This window comes from Danio aesculapii, chromosome 8 (genome assembly GCF_903798145.1).
Source record: "Danio aesculapii chromosome 8, fDanAes4.1, whole genome shotgun sequence".
NCBI lineage: Eukaryota > Metazoa > Chordata > Actinopteri > Cypriniformes > Danionidae > Danio > Danio aesculapii.
In genome coordinates, this window is record NC_079442.1 from 16232789 (window position 1) to 16249953 (window position 17165).

The following is a 17165-nucleotide window of genomic DNA, read 5'->3' on the forward strand; positions in this document are numbered from 1 at the left end:
TCATGCCTTGATTTTTAATTATTCAATTAGGACAGAGTCCCAGAGTCCATCAAGATTCTTTGGATTCATCTTCAATGCCTCCTCCATCTTACCCCAGACATGCTCAATAGTTTTCATGTCTGGTGACTGGGCTGGCCAATCCTGGAGCACCTTGACCTTCTTTGCTTTCTGGAACTTTGATGTGGAGGCTGAAGTATGAGGAGCGCTATCCTGCTGAAGATTTTTCCCTCTCCTTAGTTTTTGTAATGTAATGGGCAGCACAAATGTCTTGACTGATTTCTGTGAGAATCTGGAGTCGGGTTCCATTAGGTCTTCTTCAGTATTTGTGACGATTGGGATGCAGTTCATCAGGAAAATGTACCTTCTTTCACTTTTCCAAACGATCAACCAACAGTCAAGTTATTATTTGTTGCTCTTACAAATGGAACTGACAACAAGATATTTGTAAGGTAGTGTATATTAGGTTAGATGACAAATACAGTAAAACTTTTTTTTGCAAAACACCATTTTTTGTAAAAGAACAAATGGACATATTTATTTAGTATGACATTTTTACTGAAATGCCCATAAAATGTCCTATAGTGACAGCACACATTTAAGAAAATTATTCAATAATATACAAACAGTGAGAGATTTATCTTCATTTTTTACACTTATCTTCATATAGCACTATTTACGTTAAAATAAATTATTCATAATTTCTCTGAGATAATCTCTGAGAAAACAGACAAAATTCCAAGATGTAAACTCAGAATTTTAAAAATATATTCATTCAAAATTCTAGGAAAAGATGTTGAGTTTTTGCAAATTTAATCATAAAAAATAAATAAAGTAAAAATAACAGGATACAAGCTCAATATTGTGAGTTACAGTATGTCTTTTGAATTCTGATGAACACAATTCTGATTAATTCCTCAGAACAAAAAAAAGAAGGGGTTAAATAGTGACAATTATAAGAAAAGACAGAATTAAAAAAGGAAAATGTCATTTCTGAAATGTAAACTGTCAAAAATTAGCCTTTAATCTAGAATTTTGTAAATAAATTGAAATGTAAATAAATTAAGAAATCAGAATTTGGAAAGTGAGTTTTCCCTCACTATTCTGGATCTCACAATTCAAATTGGTTTGCCGTGCGAGATAAATAAAAAAAAATAAAAAAAACATGATACAAATAAATAAATAAAGGTCACAAATTGTCTAAATGAGATCACAAATCATAAGAATAGCCACTAAAATGTTACGAATTGCCATAAGATTGTTTTGCACAAACAGGCTTACTGAACTTTAAAACTAAACAAAGAAATCAGAACATACATTATCAGACATGATTTCTATCAGGACATTTGCCGAAAAACAGACGTTTGCATTTTTTCACGGAAAAAGTCTTTAATCATTTTTTTAAAGAATTATGTACAGGTTTATATTAAATCACATAACACACAGAATGCCTTCCCAACAGGAGCCCCAAGTGAGTAAAGCTCACAAATGCAAGCCATTACCCATAATTCTTTTTGCATGCTCTTCAAAATAGTGGACCAACATGGTACGGTAGGGATTATAAAGCTCTTAAACACATTGAGTGAAACACCTTGCTCTTAGTCAACATAGTGTGTAAATACTAAGCCAGTTCAGTACAGTAAAACCCTGTTTACACCAGTTAATCACGTTTAGCTAAACCAGGATGTAGAGTAGAACACCAGTTTATTTTATCAGTTTAATGATGTCTGTGCTTGTAAAAGACTACAAGATTTTAGCTATTAGTCTTTTGGGTTAGAATATTGAGCATAGTGAAGCCGTCGCCATATCTCTTTAGGTTAAATGCTGAATGCCAAAACAGCCATTTTTTTTCAAGAATACAGAAAGAAATTCAGATATGGTCAACATCAAATGTTTGTCAAAGGCTATACAACCCTCAAGGTGCATGTTTTAAATAGCACAACAACAAAAAAAATCTCAGTAAAAGTACATGTTTTGAAAATAGTCTTCGATTTTACTTTGGCAACTAATCTCACCAATATGAAGAGAGCCATCTAGCTAGAAAAAAACTGAATAAAACAAAAATCAAGCACTGCAAACCTGATTCCACATTAGAGAAACATTAGAGAAAAGGCCAGTTTGAAGTATTCCTTTCTAAAATATATTGGAATATTAGAAGTACGAACAAAGATACTCCGCAATAACACTTATATAGAATATAAAAGCTCTGTTATATAGAATATAACTGTTATATTATACAGAATATCAGTGTTGTTTCAAAGTGCACTGCAAATTAAGAGTCTTATAGCTGATGCTCTTTCTTACAGTTTGTGCAAATGAGAAATATACGGCAATATCGAGTTCATGCATCGTTCAAATCAGAAGAAAATATGAGGGGGAAGTATATACAGAGCTCTAAAGGCTATAAAAGCTAATGCATTACAACATTTGATTCATCCCTTTATGTACATAGTTGGAGGTAGAACTAATTTGTTCTAAGTGCATCTACTATTTTTAGGACCACGATCCAGTTTGCGTTTTTTTCAGATGTTTGCACATCTTTAGGAGTGACATTAAACGACATTAAAGGAGAAAAACTGCGGACAAGCACAACTAAATATTAGGGCTACAGTTCTTTTTGCCCTACTTCTACTCCCGGGTTACCGGGAAGTTCTGATCTAATAAAGGTGAGTTTAACAACACATAAGCGAGGAGGATATTCTATATTCCTGTTTGTGCTGTAATTCACTTGATATTAAAAGCAGAAAGTGTCATGAAGAATCTGCGCTAGCGGGATTATCACATGAGGTAGCCTGTATCACATGTATATGTTCTCCTCAGCAACATCAATACACTAAGAATCAAGCGCTGTTAATGATGACATAGTTTTAAAATGATCTTTGCCATTTAAACCTATACACACTGTCAGAAGGAAAACAAAATGTGCAAAAATTGCATCTTTAGGCGTACAACAGGTTATCACTGGGATAGTACCTTTAAACAAGTGGTACTCACTGCAGAATCACATAAGCAGAGCTGAGCTCCAGCTCCTCCTTGCTGCACTTCTCCTACAAGTGATGTCACTGGGGGTTGGGGTTAGGGGCGGGGTAGGTGTACGCATTAAAAGTTTCCCAGCAAACAACTTTGTATTTAATAGACGTCTAATAGACATCTAAACAGTTTAGCTGAAACAAGGCTAAACTTGGGCTGTCAGTGAAAATGTAATAGACATCTAAAAATAGCCCAAAGCTAGACTAGTCATCAAATAGACTGACAGATTAGACAGACTTTATATGTGTAGTCATTCATTTCTGTTTATTCGATGACTAGTCAAGTTATGCCCTATTCTTAGACGTCTATTAATTAGATTTTCATTGACAGCCCTAATTTAGTCTTGTTTTAGCCAAGACGACTATGTTTAGACATCTATTAGACCTCTTTTAAAAACAAAAAATGCTTGCTGAGTTACAGGAGAAAGGAGCTGGTGCTCAAGCTCCCCCACATTGGAGGTGAGCTCCCCCCAAGTAGCTCTGCAGCGATCACCTTCTCCCTTTAAAAGGACTGATCATCCAAAAACAAAATGTTGCTGATATATTTACTCCTGCTCATCCACTAGCCCCTTGAGAGTAAAGAATTTTTTTTTATAAATTTTAAACTCCCCCTCAGCCATGACTGGCACCTAAAGAGACTACAGATATACATTAATATACAGCTATGACAAAATGTCCTGAATGCATTCACGACAGGCTGAAGAACAAGCTTGTGCTGTAAATAATGATCACTTTCTAGTAGAGACCAATCATTCCGTTTCGTAAGACCAGCAGGTTTCTTCAAGACATTTCTTTTGTTTTGTCTGTATGTTTTTTTTTTTAATATTTTCACCCAAAGTGCCGGTAGAGTTTGTCGGCTATGCCTAAAATTCATCTTGTTCTAATGTATTTGTTTTGGTAACATCAGTAAATTAATAGCAAATTTTCATTTTTGGGTGAATTATATCTTTAAAGGGAGTAGCTGTGCCATTTCCATGCCTAAAGGTTGCATTTTAATAACTGGTTCCTTTACGGGTGGTAAAACGTTGTACCTCTCAAATAAAAAATATATATAATATATATATATATATAATAATAATTATCTGAGAGTATACCGCAAAAGAAACAGCAATAGTTCTTCTAATTCATAGTTTTACTTGGGAGCTGCATAATAAAAAGAACAGTGATTAAACCCAAAGTATCCAAACTTCAAACACAGAATTTAAACACAAGGTCAATATTGTCAGGGACAACAGGAGAGACTGGTTTATAAGACCACACTGTAAGACAAACAAGCATCAACATACTGAGCATCCAATTGAAGGGTGTTTGAATTTGGCATGTACCAGATTGTTATTATTAATAGCGTAACGATGCTAAGCCAGACTTAAATGTGACAGATCTGGCCTGACATGTTCAGGAAGACGCAAGGAACCCAAGGTGTGCTGAAAAATACACCAAAACTGAAGGAACGAGTGTTAGCGCAAATATCAGCAAGGCACTAATCCACAAATCTATCCGCTAATGTGAAGACACCCTGTTTTAGCAGCTCTCTGTCAGATTCCTCGACCGAACCATGTGCATTAACCCAGCCAGTAAGTATAATAAAACATTAAATACAGGAGATAAGTAATAAATACATTTTATTTTATATAAATATGTGGGCCCTTATTTCCAAATCGTCTGGGAAACGTAGGAAAAGAATGAATGTACAATAATGACAACACCTGTTTACATTCATAGAACAAGCTGCCCTGTTAAAATAATGGCATGATTCATTCAATCTGTAACATTGATACATAGGCAGCATCTTTAGGTGATGCGTTCTTCGATATGACTGGAAATGTGACTGGTAGCGTTGAACGGGCGTGAAATTGCACGATTTACACAGAAGCGTCCCGACACATGATCTGTATATAGTTCCTGGTCCCTTTTTCGCTTGATAGCTACGTTTCAACAGAGCTAATTACTTGCTAAATCTGCGTTTAATATAGAAAAAAGTTGATTCTAAGCCCCGGTTGCTCCCCAAAATACTACAGAAAAGGATGTTGGTTATAAGCGAGATCAGTAGAGAATGCCAAGGTCGCCACCTGCTAACATGGATTTCACTCATTTAACACCGCACTGAAGTTAAACCGGTCTAATTTTTGATCGATTTTTAAGTGTTTGCACCTCTATTTATGTACAGATATACAGATCTGGATGAAGGGAAGAGTAGTCGTCCGTGCTGTCCTCTCTCTCTCTCTCCTTCCTACAGTCTGCCCATACAGGTGGCTGTTCTGCTTCACTTGCGATCGTCGATGGTTTTAATGAATTCCACGGCAGCAGTGAACTGCATCCACCAATAGCACTCCTCCCCGCTCAGCCTGCTGGCGTAGAAATTATTGATGTACTGAATGGTGGACAGAAGGCAGGGTGGGTTTGCCTGGAGGGAGGGAGAGAACGAGCGAGAGGGGGGAATTAACATCTGACCACCCACATTGTGCATGCTTACACATTCAAGCGCACTTACAAGTTGCGAAAAATCTGGTGTGGGCGTGAGCATTGCAGACACAAATTGCTATTGGGTGGGGAGACGCGGGGGAAAAAAAACCCACATACAACAACAACAAGCCGTCAAGCAAACAAAATATGGATTAGTGCATTGAGTTTGTTGCTGAAGACTTGGGAGGTTTTAACATTAAGCACAATACAGAAATGCATATATCTGACAGAAATTAAGCAGTAATCAGGAGAGATGCATTACATTCTTTAAAAAATAAATAAATTAAAAAAAAAATTTAAATTCTAATTTCTAGTTCTCCTAAAATGTTTAGTGATTAATTTTTTTTTTTACTTTCACTTGCCTAATTAACCGAATTAACCTAGTTTAGCCTTTAAATGTGAACTTTAAGCTGAATACTAGTATCTTAAAAAAAGTAACTAGTAAAACATTGTGTATTTTCATCATGGCTAAGACAAAAGAAATTAGTTGATTAGTCAAAAGAAAGAAATTGATTTTAAAATAAAAAAAATATGTAAATAATAAATAATAATATATACTAATATTAAAATATTTAAAAATCATCTCTTCATTAAAATTTCACAGGAGGGCTAATAATTGTGCCTATCCGCTTGTTAAGTATGGGTGACGTATGAAATACTGTTTGCGGGTCCAAGCCGCTACTCATATCACATTTTAAACTGAATTTTATATAAAATCATAGTATACACATCGATCTTTGGACTTGCTGCATCACAAATACCAAATTTTTTACAGTTTCTCGAAAATTAATCACTTTCTGGCACGTAGGCGGGTTAGGCAGCTACTCTCCACTAGCCACTTTGGCTGGTTTATTTATAAATTGTAGTTTTGTTGAAAAAGCAGAGTTCACAATAAGAATTGCCCACTGAGGGGCCTGCGTGAGAAATGACCATAATAACCGTGTTTGCGTGAGCAAAAGAAAGCAGGTGAATACTGAATGAAAGGATGATCAAGCACACGGTGAGACACCGGCGATCCTGACGCACTGATGAAACCACAACCCATTTGCTCATGCTTATTGGGCAAGAACACACACAACACACAAAAGGGAAATGAATGAGGAGGCATGTGGAAATTATACAAAATTTAAATCAAGTCATTTTAGCATGCCAAAGTCAATATTTATGCATATATTTTCCCAGCAACATAAATGGTGAGTAGCTAGTAATGTTGGAAAACAACTAGCCACAGCGGCTGGTGATCAAAAAAAGGTTGCTTATAGATATATATATATAGATTTAACAAATAAATGTAGATAATAACAACAATAACAACAACAACAATGATAATAATAATAATAATAATAATAATAATAATAATAATAATAATAATAATAATAATAATTTTTTATATAATAATAATAATAATTATTATTATTATTATTATTATTATCTAATTTAAATTAATTATTTCCTCAAACACTATAATGCACTTATAATGCTATTAAGTTTTTAAACCTCAAAGAGTCTAAGATGAGGTAATACTGGAGCTCTTTGTAAAGGCTTAAGAAAAGAAACTTTAAGCCTTTAGAGAGCTGCATTTGAAAAGATGTGCAGCTTTTCATTACATCCTAAAACAGTTTAATTAAGTCACTGTCTGCTGCGGATGTGCCACAATTGCATTCACAGAATGAGCTGAAATCATTTAATCGGCTTCTAAAGACATATTTTTATTAAACACCAAAGGATATTTGATTACCTAGACACCAATGCTTTTGGGCCTTTGTGCAAAGTATTAGAAATGATCATTGTGCTGTTACAGAACACACTTTAATGCCATTAGCAGCATTATCACACAGCGGATGTGTCTCTTTACTTACTTTAATCAGAACAAAGACGAGCACAGGGACGAAGTCATCCGCGCCGGGTACAGCATCCTCATTGGCCAGGCTGAGCAGGTTCATAATGGTGGAGCACATGCGCAGAATACACTGCACTTTATCTCGCGGGGTCTTATAGGCATTGATGGTCTTGATTTCAGCCTGTGCTGAAGGCCACGGAGCCTCTTTCAGATACACCTGCACAGTTTACACACACATCAGACTGCATTTCTGTCTTCATTTAGAATCAAAAAGACAAAGATTGCCAAAGGTTACCTCTGGGATCTGCAGGGCTTTATGATTGGCCGACACCACTCTGGACAGTCGCTGAATGTGCTCATGGAATAGCCTTAAATAAAAGTGACATCCCGTTATTGGACATTAAAGGTCCCCTGAAGTGCAGCTTTTTTTCAATGCAAGTAATTTCAACTAAAATAAAATAAAGACAGGGTGGGGCATTTTGAGTAGCTCCTCCCCTTTAAAAAATAGCCAACAGCCTTTTATTCACATCAACCCACATCTGATTCATAACAACCACAGTTTGTAATAACAATGCTGAGCTTGATATACTATTACTTCACTTTATAACACAGCAATCAGTGTAAATTTTGTGGTCTTCAACAGTTCGTCCTATTAGCTGCTGCGTATTACTGTGTTTTTTAGGGCCAGAGAGTGTTTAGGCGAATATTTAGGGTGTCAGTAAACGCTCAGTTTCAGTTTGACTGATCAAAAGATCTGTTGAGAAATTGAAACATGATGTGATGTCATAAAAAAAATAATTGATCGATATTGGCAGAAGAAACAAGTTTAGAATGCTTACATCCTCTAAATGCTAATGTTGTCATCATTTTGAAGCACATTAGCTTATAGATAATCTTAAGACTAATATATTGATTATAACATTCTAAAATGAGTTGATCAGGGGTCTCAATCTGCCGGCACGCGGGCCATTTACGGCCAGCCCTCCTCCCCCTCCGGCTAGCAACTGACGTCAAAAATATAACGAGATTCAGCCCGCCAAAACATGTTTTTGAACCTCTGTTGTGCAGTCGCTTCTAGCTACTTGTTGGTTTTGACCCGCCACCTAGTCGACATTTAAAGTGCTGATTTTAGATTAGTTTTACTTTAATTTTCTCTCAGTGTGCGGTCGAGAGTAACACACATGCGTTTTAATTCTGTGGCTGATTTAAATGTTAAAATATGTCCGTAAGTGCTCTATTTTTAGTAAAGCTCTATTTTTGTAAATGTTCAAGGTTCGTCTGATTAATATCAGTTTTATACTACTTGTATTTTGTTGTCCAAACACTTCTTTATGGCTTACACGTTATGCTGGTGGTGGAACAAACATGATAATTTTGCTAATATTCCATTCAAATGGTCTCATTTATTAGATTTACCTCATATGCGTATTAAGGTTTGACTATGTACATTGGTAAAATTGTACTGCTAGTTGAATTGAACTTGTTAAAGTAAATGTGAATATGTACATATTTGTCCCCTCTTTGTTGTAGTTTTACAAAAAAAGAAAAAAAAAAAAAGATATTGAGAAGAACAATTGCTAGTAAAGTCTCTTAAGTTACCCAAACTGCTTTCTGCTGTTGTTGCGCTACTGGGACAATACAATTGGTTGGGACAGAATAATAATTAGTATGCCTATCATTTGTAGTATTTTCATAGCAATTTAACCTTCCCCTTTAATATGTATAACAAGAAACAAAAAGCTAGAGTTTTGACTCAATATACTCAGTGGAATAATGACTGAGTATGTCTAATGCTCAGCCATACACACAACAACAACAGATATATTTTAGCAGCTGATGTGTGACACAATAAACATGCTGATTTGCATTATCACTGATGACATGTTTGAAATATAAACATCATGTCTGTTATCCTAAGATGCATCAATTATGTCAGGTTTCCACTTTTTAGACAGTCACAGAAATGGCCCAGCGCCAATTTGAGTTTGAGACCCCTGGTTTAGAGCATCAGTTTTCCAGTAAAAAAAAAAAAAAAAACACTCGGACACGTTCTAATTTCGCCAGGACGCAGTCACAGATTGGTATAGAAAAGATTGTTTGATGCAGCACATCTGGTTCAGACATACTAAAAGAATTAAAAGGGAAAGGAAGCAGGTAAAACTCACTCGTCTCTGTGGATGTCCCCATCCTGATTGGGGTAGAATGCCAGTTTGAAGATGCGGTTCATGACGCTGCGTTCGATGGCCATCTGTGCGTCCTGGAGCTGCTCCTCGCTGGCGTACTGCCAGATGGCATCGTGGGCCATGGCTCCATACAGGTAACGCAGGAAATCCTCCACGGCTGCTGTCTTATCATCAGCTGCTGTGCAGCCCTGAAACGCTGCAGAACAACAGGAAGAGTCAGTCTCAGAAGCACTATGTTTCTTAATACGAGTCAAATGCTACATTTAATTAAATATTAATCAAAAACCTTTGGTCATTTCAAACCATATAATGAAAATATTGTAGATTTTCAACCATCTGCAGTTACGCTAGCCTCTTCTTTTTGTCCGTTAATTATTTTATTTACAAATAGCATGCGTGTGTGAATGTACTGCTTTGTAGTCATTTTATTTTACACAACTGTTTGAAAAATGTAGGGTTAGACGATTGTACTTTTTTTGTAATGAAAAAAGTTTGAAAAATATACTATTAATAATAATAAAATAATTACAAACATATTACTTAATATTGGGAAATATAGTTACAATTTAAAGTCGTTGCAGCTATGAAGACTTAAATTAAAACAAATGTTGAAATTCCAAACTTCTTGATTAGTACTGTATTAATAATTAACTAAATCAAAAGTCAGACAGTGATGTTTCTAAACTATAATAAGACTGTAATCCACCACCACGTCTCCAAGAATATAATCTCAGGCATTATCAATTCACTGAACACCAGAGCAGTACACCAAATGTAAATTTAATGATACACTATGACCAGAGAAGGGCCAACCATGTGTAAGTACTATATAAAATTAGTAACTATAAAAACACATGTATTTTTGTAAGCACTGAACTGGTCTCTGACAGAGAACACCAGCTGGCTGGTGGCCGGCAGGTAATTAAAGACCTTCAGCTCTAATGAGACAAATATCCACCTCTGCTCTCAGAATGACCATATGACTAATAAAGGCCCAGATTTTTCAGGATTCAGCAATCAACACCAAATGTGAAAGTACAAGCAGTTATACACTACCAGCCAAAAGCTGTGGATCAGCATGACGTTTTAATGTTTTTAAAAGAAGTTTTTTCTGCTCACCAAGGCTGCATGAAGTCTATCTAAAGCTCAGGAAAAACTGTAAAACATAAAAAATATTAATACAATTCAAACTAAACTTGTTCTTATTGAATGAAGTTTAAAATTAAATGTTTATTTTCTATGAGTACATTTTTGGCATCATTTATTGAGGCTTCAGTGTCATTTCATCCTTGATTTGATTTTCTATAAAGAACAATTATCTCAGTCATTAATAATTATTGATATTTAATGATTCATAATCATCAATGTTGAACAAAATGTCTTGCTTCAAGCTGAAAATTCAGCTTTGACTTTGAGCTACATTCAACAATAAAACAAGGATTTTACATCTTAATTATAATTCACAGTTTTTACTGTATTATTAATTGAATAAAGTGCAGCTTTAGTGAGCAGAATAGACTTGACTTCTTACTGATTGTGAACTTTTGGTTCAGCAATGAAGCACATTTCCAGAGGCTGAAGCAGACCTTTAATGAAGTCAAGCATCTTGGACTCCATGTGCTCCAGCAGTAGTCGGACACAGACAGTGGTAAAGTAGCGGTTGGCCACTTCTTTATCTCTCAACACTCTCTGCAGGAGTCTCTCCAGATGAGCCTGAGATGTCTGCAGGCCCTGCCGACACCGTGTCAGATAGGCGATGTACGGAGCCCGCTTCCTGTCGCACAAAACACTCATTATTGAGTCCTGCCAAAAAATGTGTCTGCACAATTTATTAAATTGTGAGCGAGTATAAGAGAGAAAAGAAGGCCATTTTGGATGCTGGATGAAAATGCTAAGATGTGCATAAATTCTGCAATTTAACTGTAAATAAAAGGTTCACATAAACTTTAACTGCAAATAAACTATTCATCTGCTAAAAAAGGGGCAGAAACTACAATGGAAACACATTTTGGAATACATACGTCATGTCATGTCAAAAGTCATGTGATTACCTGCCTGTTACCTTAACAGACAATGTGATTGAATAACTAGATGAACCAATGAATGATCTCATCTCATCATATGATCTGAAAACATCTAAGCAAAAGTCCATGCTAATGTGCAGGAGGAAAATTATGGAGGAAAAAAAGTGGTTTCTTAGTTTCCCAGGAAGAGTCCTGAACACATGGGACTGAATCAGTATTTTTTTCGCAAATATTTTATGCCTGGCTTACCACTGCTCTGCCTATGTTGCATGTTTCTCTTACTACTTCAGAGGTTTGTTCCATTCGACCACAAGTGCCCTGTGATGATATTTTGCCATGACTCCAATTTTAATGAAGTGTGTTCAATTCAAAGTGTATAAAACAGTGAGTGATGTGACTTGTATGCAAATGTGATGATATAATGTGAATAATGCTTCACACTTCAGTTATAGGTTTCATTTGATGCTGATGCTAAATCAGGTGTGTTAAACAAGACACACCATACAGGCAAAATATGCAGAACGGTGGTACGCCAGAAATAGGTTCGAGAACTGAGATTTTATGCACTATTTTAATTTAGGACATACAATAAACTTGCAACTCTTGATAGGATCATAAGTAATCAGCAATCTGTGCTTCCCACACTATTTACCCACAGCACATAAATAGTCAACTATATGTGGGAATTATTTTTTTTTTAACACTTTTTCTAAAAAATTATTATTTGTTATAAACATTTTCTTTTCAATAGGTTAAAGTTAAAAATAAAGACTATTAAAATAAAGAAAGAAAAGAAAATCCACTATTTATCTTTTATGATATTCAGGAGGCATGTGCACCCACTGACAGGTCAAATCTGCTTCTCTCTACCTCTCATTCAAGTTCAGGTTGCTTTATTGGCATGACATTATGTACAGTATTGCCAAAAGATTTTAGATGTATAAAATATGTAATAGAAGAAGAAGAAGAAGAAGAAAGAGCTTTATTGCCAGGTATGTTCACACATACTAGGAATTTGTTTTCGTGACAGAGCTTCTACAGTGCAACAGCATTACAGAGACAGGACAAAAAACAGATAATAAATATATAAAAAAAAATAGAAGTAGTGAGTGCAAATATACAGATTGACAAGTGTATGTACATGTTTATTACTATATACAACGTTATATGTGCAGCTGTTATGTGCAAATTGGCATGTAAAGTGTGTTGTTAAATAAGTGTATATGTGTATAAAAGTGTATGGCAAGTAGTGATGTTGGTTCCACAATTATTATCATCAAGTGTTCATGAGATGGATTGCCTGAGGAAAGAAACTGTTTCTGTGTCGGGCTGTTCTGGTGCGCAGTGCTCTGTAGCGTCGACCAGAAGGTAAAAGTTCAAAGAGGCAGTGTGCTGGGTGTGAGGGGTAATTTATTGACATCACCAAATGTCATCAAGTTATAATCAGCAAATGAAAAATAAAATGACAGAAAAAGGAATAAAACAGACAATATTTCTAAAAATATATAATTACAAGAATAAAATGTTTAGATTAGCCATGATCAGCCATTTCTAACGGTGTATAAATATTCTGCAGCCAATTTAAATGTAATTTCGTCCTCTCAGAGTGTTTAGTAAAGTTTTTCCTGAGTCGTTTAGACTAAAGAATTAGTTAATTAGTGTCTCTCTCGTGGCTGTGCGCATAAAATTAACGACAGCAAAACCAAATTCCGGACATTTTAGCAGATTTAGAAACCCTGGCCGGACGCAAAAAGGTGCGGGTCACTGTGTCTGCAGAGTTAACAGTGCGCACACAGAAAGAGCAGTATGAAACAGGTAAAAGAGAGTAGATTTTCTACTACTTAAACGCTCACGGATGTTTATTTTAGGCGGATACAAAAAAAAATTGTAAAAGGATGATAATAATAATAGTAAAAAAAAAAAAAAAGGTGTCACTAAATATACTTGGCCGTTAATATACGTGGGCGTATCTATGTGTGGGAAGCACTGACATGGCAACATACTGTAAACACATGGCAATCCTCAAAAGTTTGATGGTAAACAAACAGCAAGAATTTGTTTTTGCCATAACCTATTTGCATGTACAGTACATGATGACAAATAAGTAGGGCCAGACAGATTCTGCGGACATTTTTTGCCACTTCTGCAGAGAATTTGGTAAAAAATAAATAAATAAATAAATAAATTTTAAAAAAAAATCTGTGGATTTATGTGGAAGGATTTTGGGAGCATCATAATGATAAACTTAAAATATGAAATTAAAAATAATACTTTTTTAGCTTTTATTTAATGACTACAATGCAAATCCAATTAGATACACTTATTTGGTAAACAAAGCAAGTCTCTTATATTATGTATCTACTAAAAGACAGAAAATATTACTTTACAAACTATATTGTACATAAAACAAACATTTTAATATTACTATTATTATATCACAATAATATTAGTGAAATTAATCAAAAAAACTGAATAAATATAAATTTACACACATTTACAAAAGTAAATACATAGACTCAATGATGGGCAAAACATCTGTGGATTTCTGTGTGCGCAGATTCTGTGTGGGCCTACAAATAAGTAACTGCACTTCAAGCTTTTGTAAAATTAAAAATAAAACTGTATATTGATATGTGAGCTTGCGTCACATGAAGGCATAATGACGTGTACCATTAATCCATCAATGTACTGTAACACAGGAACATGAAAATAATATTCCAAAAACTCCTGTAAACACCTTAATCATCATTTTCTTTTACTGAGTTTAAGGGAAATAATTAGATTACTGGTGTCCACGTAAATGTACCCAGTGAGACCGAAAGTTGGTGGGACACTAAGAGAATAATGTGTGTACCTGTAGTCCTCTGCCATGGCAGTGAGCAGTTTTCTGCAGGTGCGCGGGTCGAGGTGGCTGACGCAGCGCGTGGTCTCCTGGATCTGTGCCATCTGGTTCTTATCCTGCAGGTTAATGGCCTCCGCCAGCTGCACCTTCAGAAAGCACACGATCTCGTTGTCTGAGGAGAGAGAGAGAAGACAGGGGCCAGACATCAATGCACAGCGTCTTCAACCTCACAACAGCTACTTTCACCCCATGTGTACAAGGCTGCAAAAACTTTATTTTAAAACGAAATTTCCTTTTAAACAGGACTATATAGTCATAATAATAAAATGAGTAAAAACAATGCTTTTATTAAACAATATTTTTCTTTTTCTTCTTCATAATAGTAGTAGTAGTACTGCTGTTCTTAAAGCCTAACAACTGAATATAAACTAGCTACAATAATAATAAATTAAGCATGTTATACGAGATACCTGCCATAATAAAAAAAAATATATATTTAATATAAATAAAAAAGTAAAAGTAATAACTGTTATAAAAACTATATAAATAGTGATGTTCTTAATACTACTACTAATAATAACAATAATTGTTAGTTATTAATTGTATGTTATTTTTCAAATGACTAAAATTCATTATCATATATATTATTTGTAAAATTATTTAATCAGGTTGACAACTTTTATTGATTTATATTTAATATAACAATATTATTATTATTATTATTATTATTATTATTATTATTATTATTATTATTATTATTATTAATAATAATAATAATAAGAAGAAGAAGAATACATTAAATAAATAAATAAATAAATAATAATAATACTTAACAGTAGTAAAAAATAGAAGAACTGTATATTATAAATTAGTTTTGAAAGGTCTGCGATATGTAAAATAATAGGAGCAACATGAACCTTCAGGATCTGCATGATCTGGAAGACCGTTGCGTGTTGTTGCAGGTGGAATGATGGGAAACACAACCGAATCTGCAGAGCACAGGGCCAGGCGTAGCTTCTTCTTAATATCACTGCAGAAATTAAACAGGCAGGGTGTGTTAAGCACAAACCAGTCTGGTTCTGTTGATATCCATTGCCTTTTTGGATTCCAAATAAAAATGCACCTTTAGGATGAGAAAAAAAAAAGAATGTATGAGTGAGAGTTTATTAGTCTGAGAGACCTGAAGGAGAAGGTCTTGTCCTGAGGTGGAGCTGTCTGACTGGCAGAGTCTGGAAGATCATCAGCAGAGATGTTCTGCAGCGCTTCATCTTTAGGAGAGTCATGCTCACTGTCCCCTTCTCGACAAGACTCTGAAAAACAAAGTAAATGAGTCACAAAACTGCATGACAAACTCAGTTGGTGATCAGTTTGATCAGAATAAAAGTAGAGAGAAAAATAAGACGTGTTGGGCAAAAAAAAACAAAAAAAAAAAACATTCATTAATTTATCAGTTTAAGCAGTTTTACGCAGTTAATTAAAATGCAAACCCAAACTCTACTTTAAATCAGTAAATAAATCAATATTTTCTACAACCCAATATAAATCCAAGCAAATGAAACAGACACTTAATGTAAAGCAACACTGGTGGGATATACCAGTCTTTACTGATCGATGAGATCGCTTCTGCTCAAAAACATGTTTTATTCCCTTACTCTCATAATTCTAAAAGCTAAATTGCTAAAAAAATAAAAATAAAAATAAAAAAGCATCTTGTTTAATTTCATGCAACAGTCAACCAGTGGCTCTAAATACATTTATATATATTTTTAAAACATGCATTTTATTTCCCCTCACTTCAAAAAAAAAAGTGGACTTCACTTAATCCAAAATTAAAGTGGACTTCACTTAAACCAACGTTTATTAATCTTAAAATTCATAAAAAAAAAAAAAAAAAAAAAAAACCTGAAACTGTTGGCGAGTGAGAAAAGCACTTTATAAAAGGAAAAAATTGTATAAATGCCTTTGGATAAGTGTCATGTTTTTCCTGCTTGACGTTACACCCACTGCATTAGCCACAGCTTATACACCAGAAAATATGATATTTCTTCAACAACAGGGTTTCTGCAGGTTCCACAAAGTCATATTTAAGACTTTTTAAGAGCATTATGAATAAAATTTCAGACTTATACATGGCTAAACCGTAAGAATTTTTATTGCATCCATGTTAAAACATGCAAACCATCTATACACATTTTTCATTTTTATTTCAACGTTTCTTTGACGAGCTTTAAAAACTATAATAAACTAAATGACTAAACTAAAAAAACAGTCTGTCCAGATCAGTGTCCTCACTACATATGGTCTATAAATACATGTAGAGCGTAAAAATGTTATTGTGAGGAACCATATTGTTAAACAGTTTTGGTAAAAGTTTTTGAGATGTCATGTTGGTGACTGTATGGGTGTTGGCCTGATTGGGTAGCTTTACATAGACACTGAAAAATTAAGACCCATTTAAAATGTTTAAGACCTTCAAGTCAATATTTCAGTGAGTTTAAGACTTTAAGCCCTAAAATTTAATTTTGAAAATTAAGACATTTTAAAACTTTTAAGACCCCGTGGACACCCTGCACAACACTGAATATAAGCAAGTATACTGCTCATTTGTATTTTGGGTGTGTGTGTGTTTGTTTTATTCTGACAAACCTTGTCCAACATAAGCTCCAGAAGTCGCTCCGTCAGCCTGGGTGGGTCTTTTCTCCATGTACCTGATGTACTTGTCCATAATTGCCTCTGCTGACTGGGTTTTAGAGCTCTGCCTGAGCAGTGAAGGCTCATCTGACACAC

At 34.8% G+C, this 17165-nt stretch overlaps 1 protein-coding gene across 6 annotated transcripts in view; it reads right to left on the bottom strand.

Moving 5' to 3' along the window:
• Positions 1–1366: 1366 nt before the first annotated feature.
• Positions 1367–17165, bottom strand: part of gapvd1 (GTPase activating protein and VPS9 domains 1) — a 75252-nt gene continuing 59453 nt past the window's right edge. For all 6 annotated transcript variants that reach the window (XM_056463286.1, XM_056463285.1, XM_056463284.1 and 3 more), the window contains 9 exons: positions 17025–17156; positions 15559–15688; positions 15296–15408; positions 14391–14550; positions 11099–11286; positions 9495–9708; positions 7625–7697; positions 7349–7546; positions 1367–5430 (listed from right to left, as the gene is read on the bottom strand). In XM_056463286.1, the coding sequence (XP_056319261.1) occupies positions 5290–5430; positions 7349–7546; positions 7625–7697; positions 9495–9708; positions 11099–11286; positions 14391–14550; positions 15296–15408; positions 15559–15688; positions 17025–17156 (1349 nt within the window). In that variant the 3' untranslated portion in view covers positions 1367–5289. The remainder of the gene's footprint in view (positions 5431–7348; positions 7547–7624; positions 7698–9494; positions 9709–11098; positions 11287–14390; positions 14551–15295; positions 15409–15558; positions 15689–17024; positions 17157–17165) is intronic.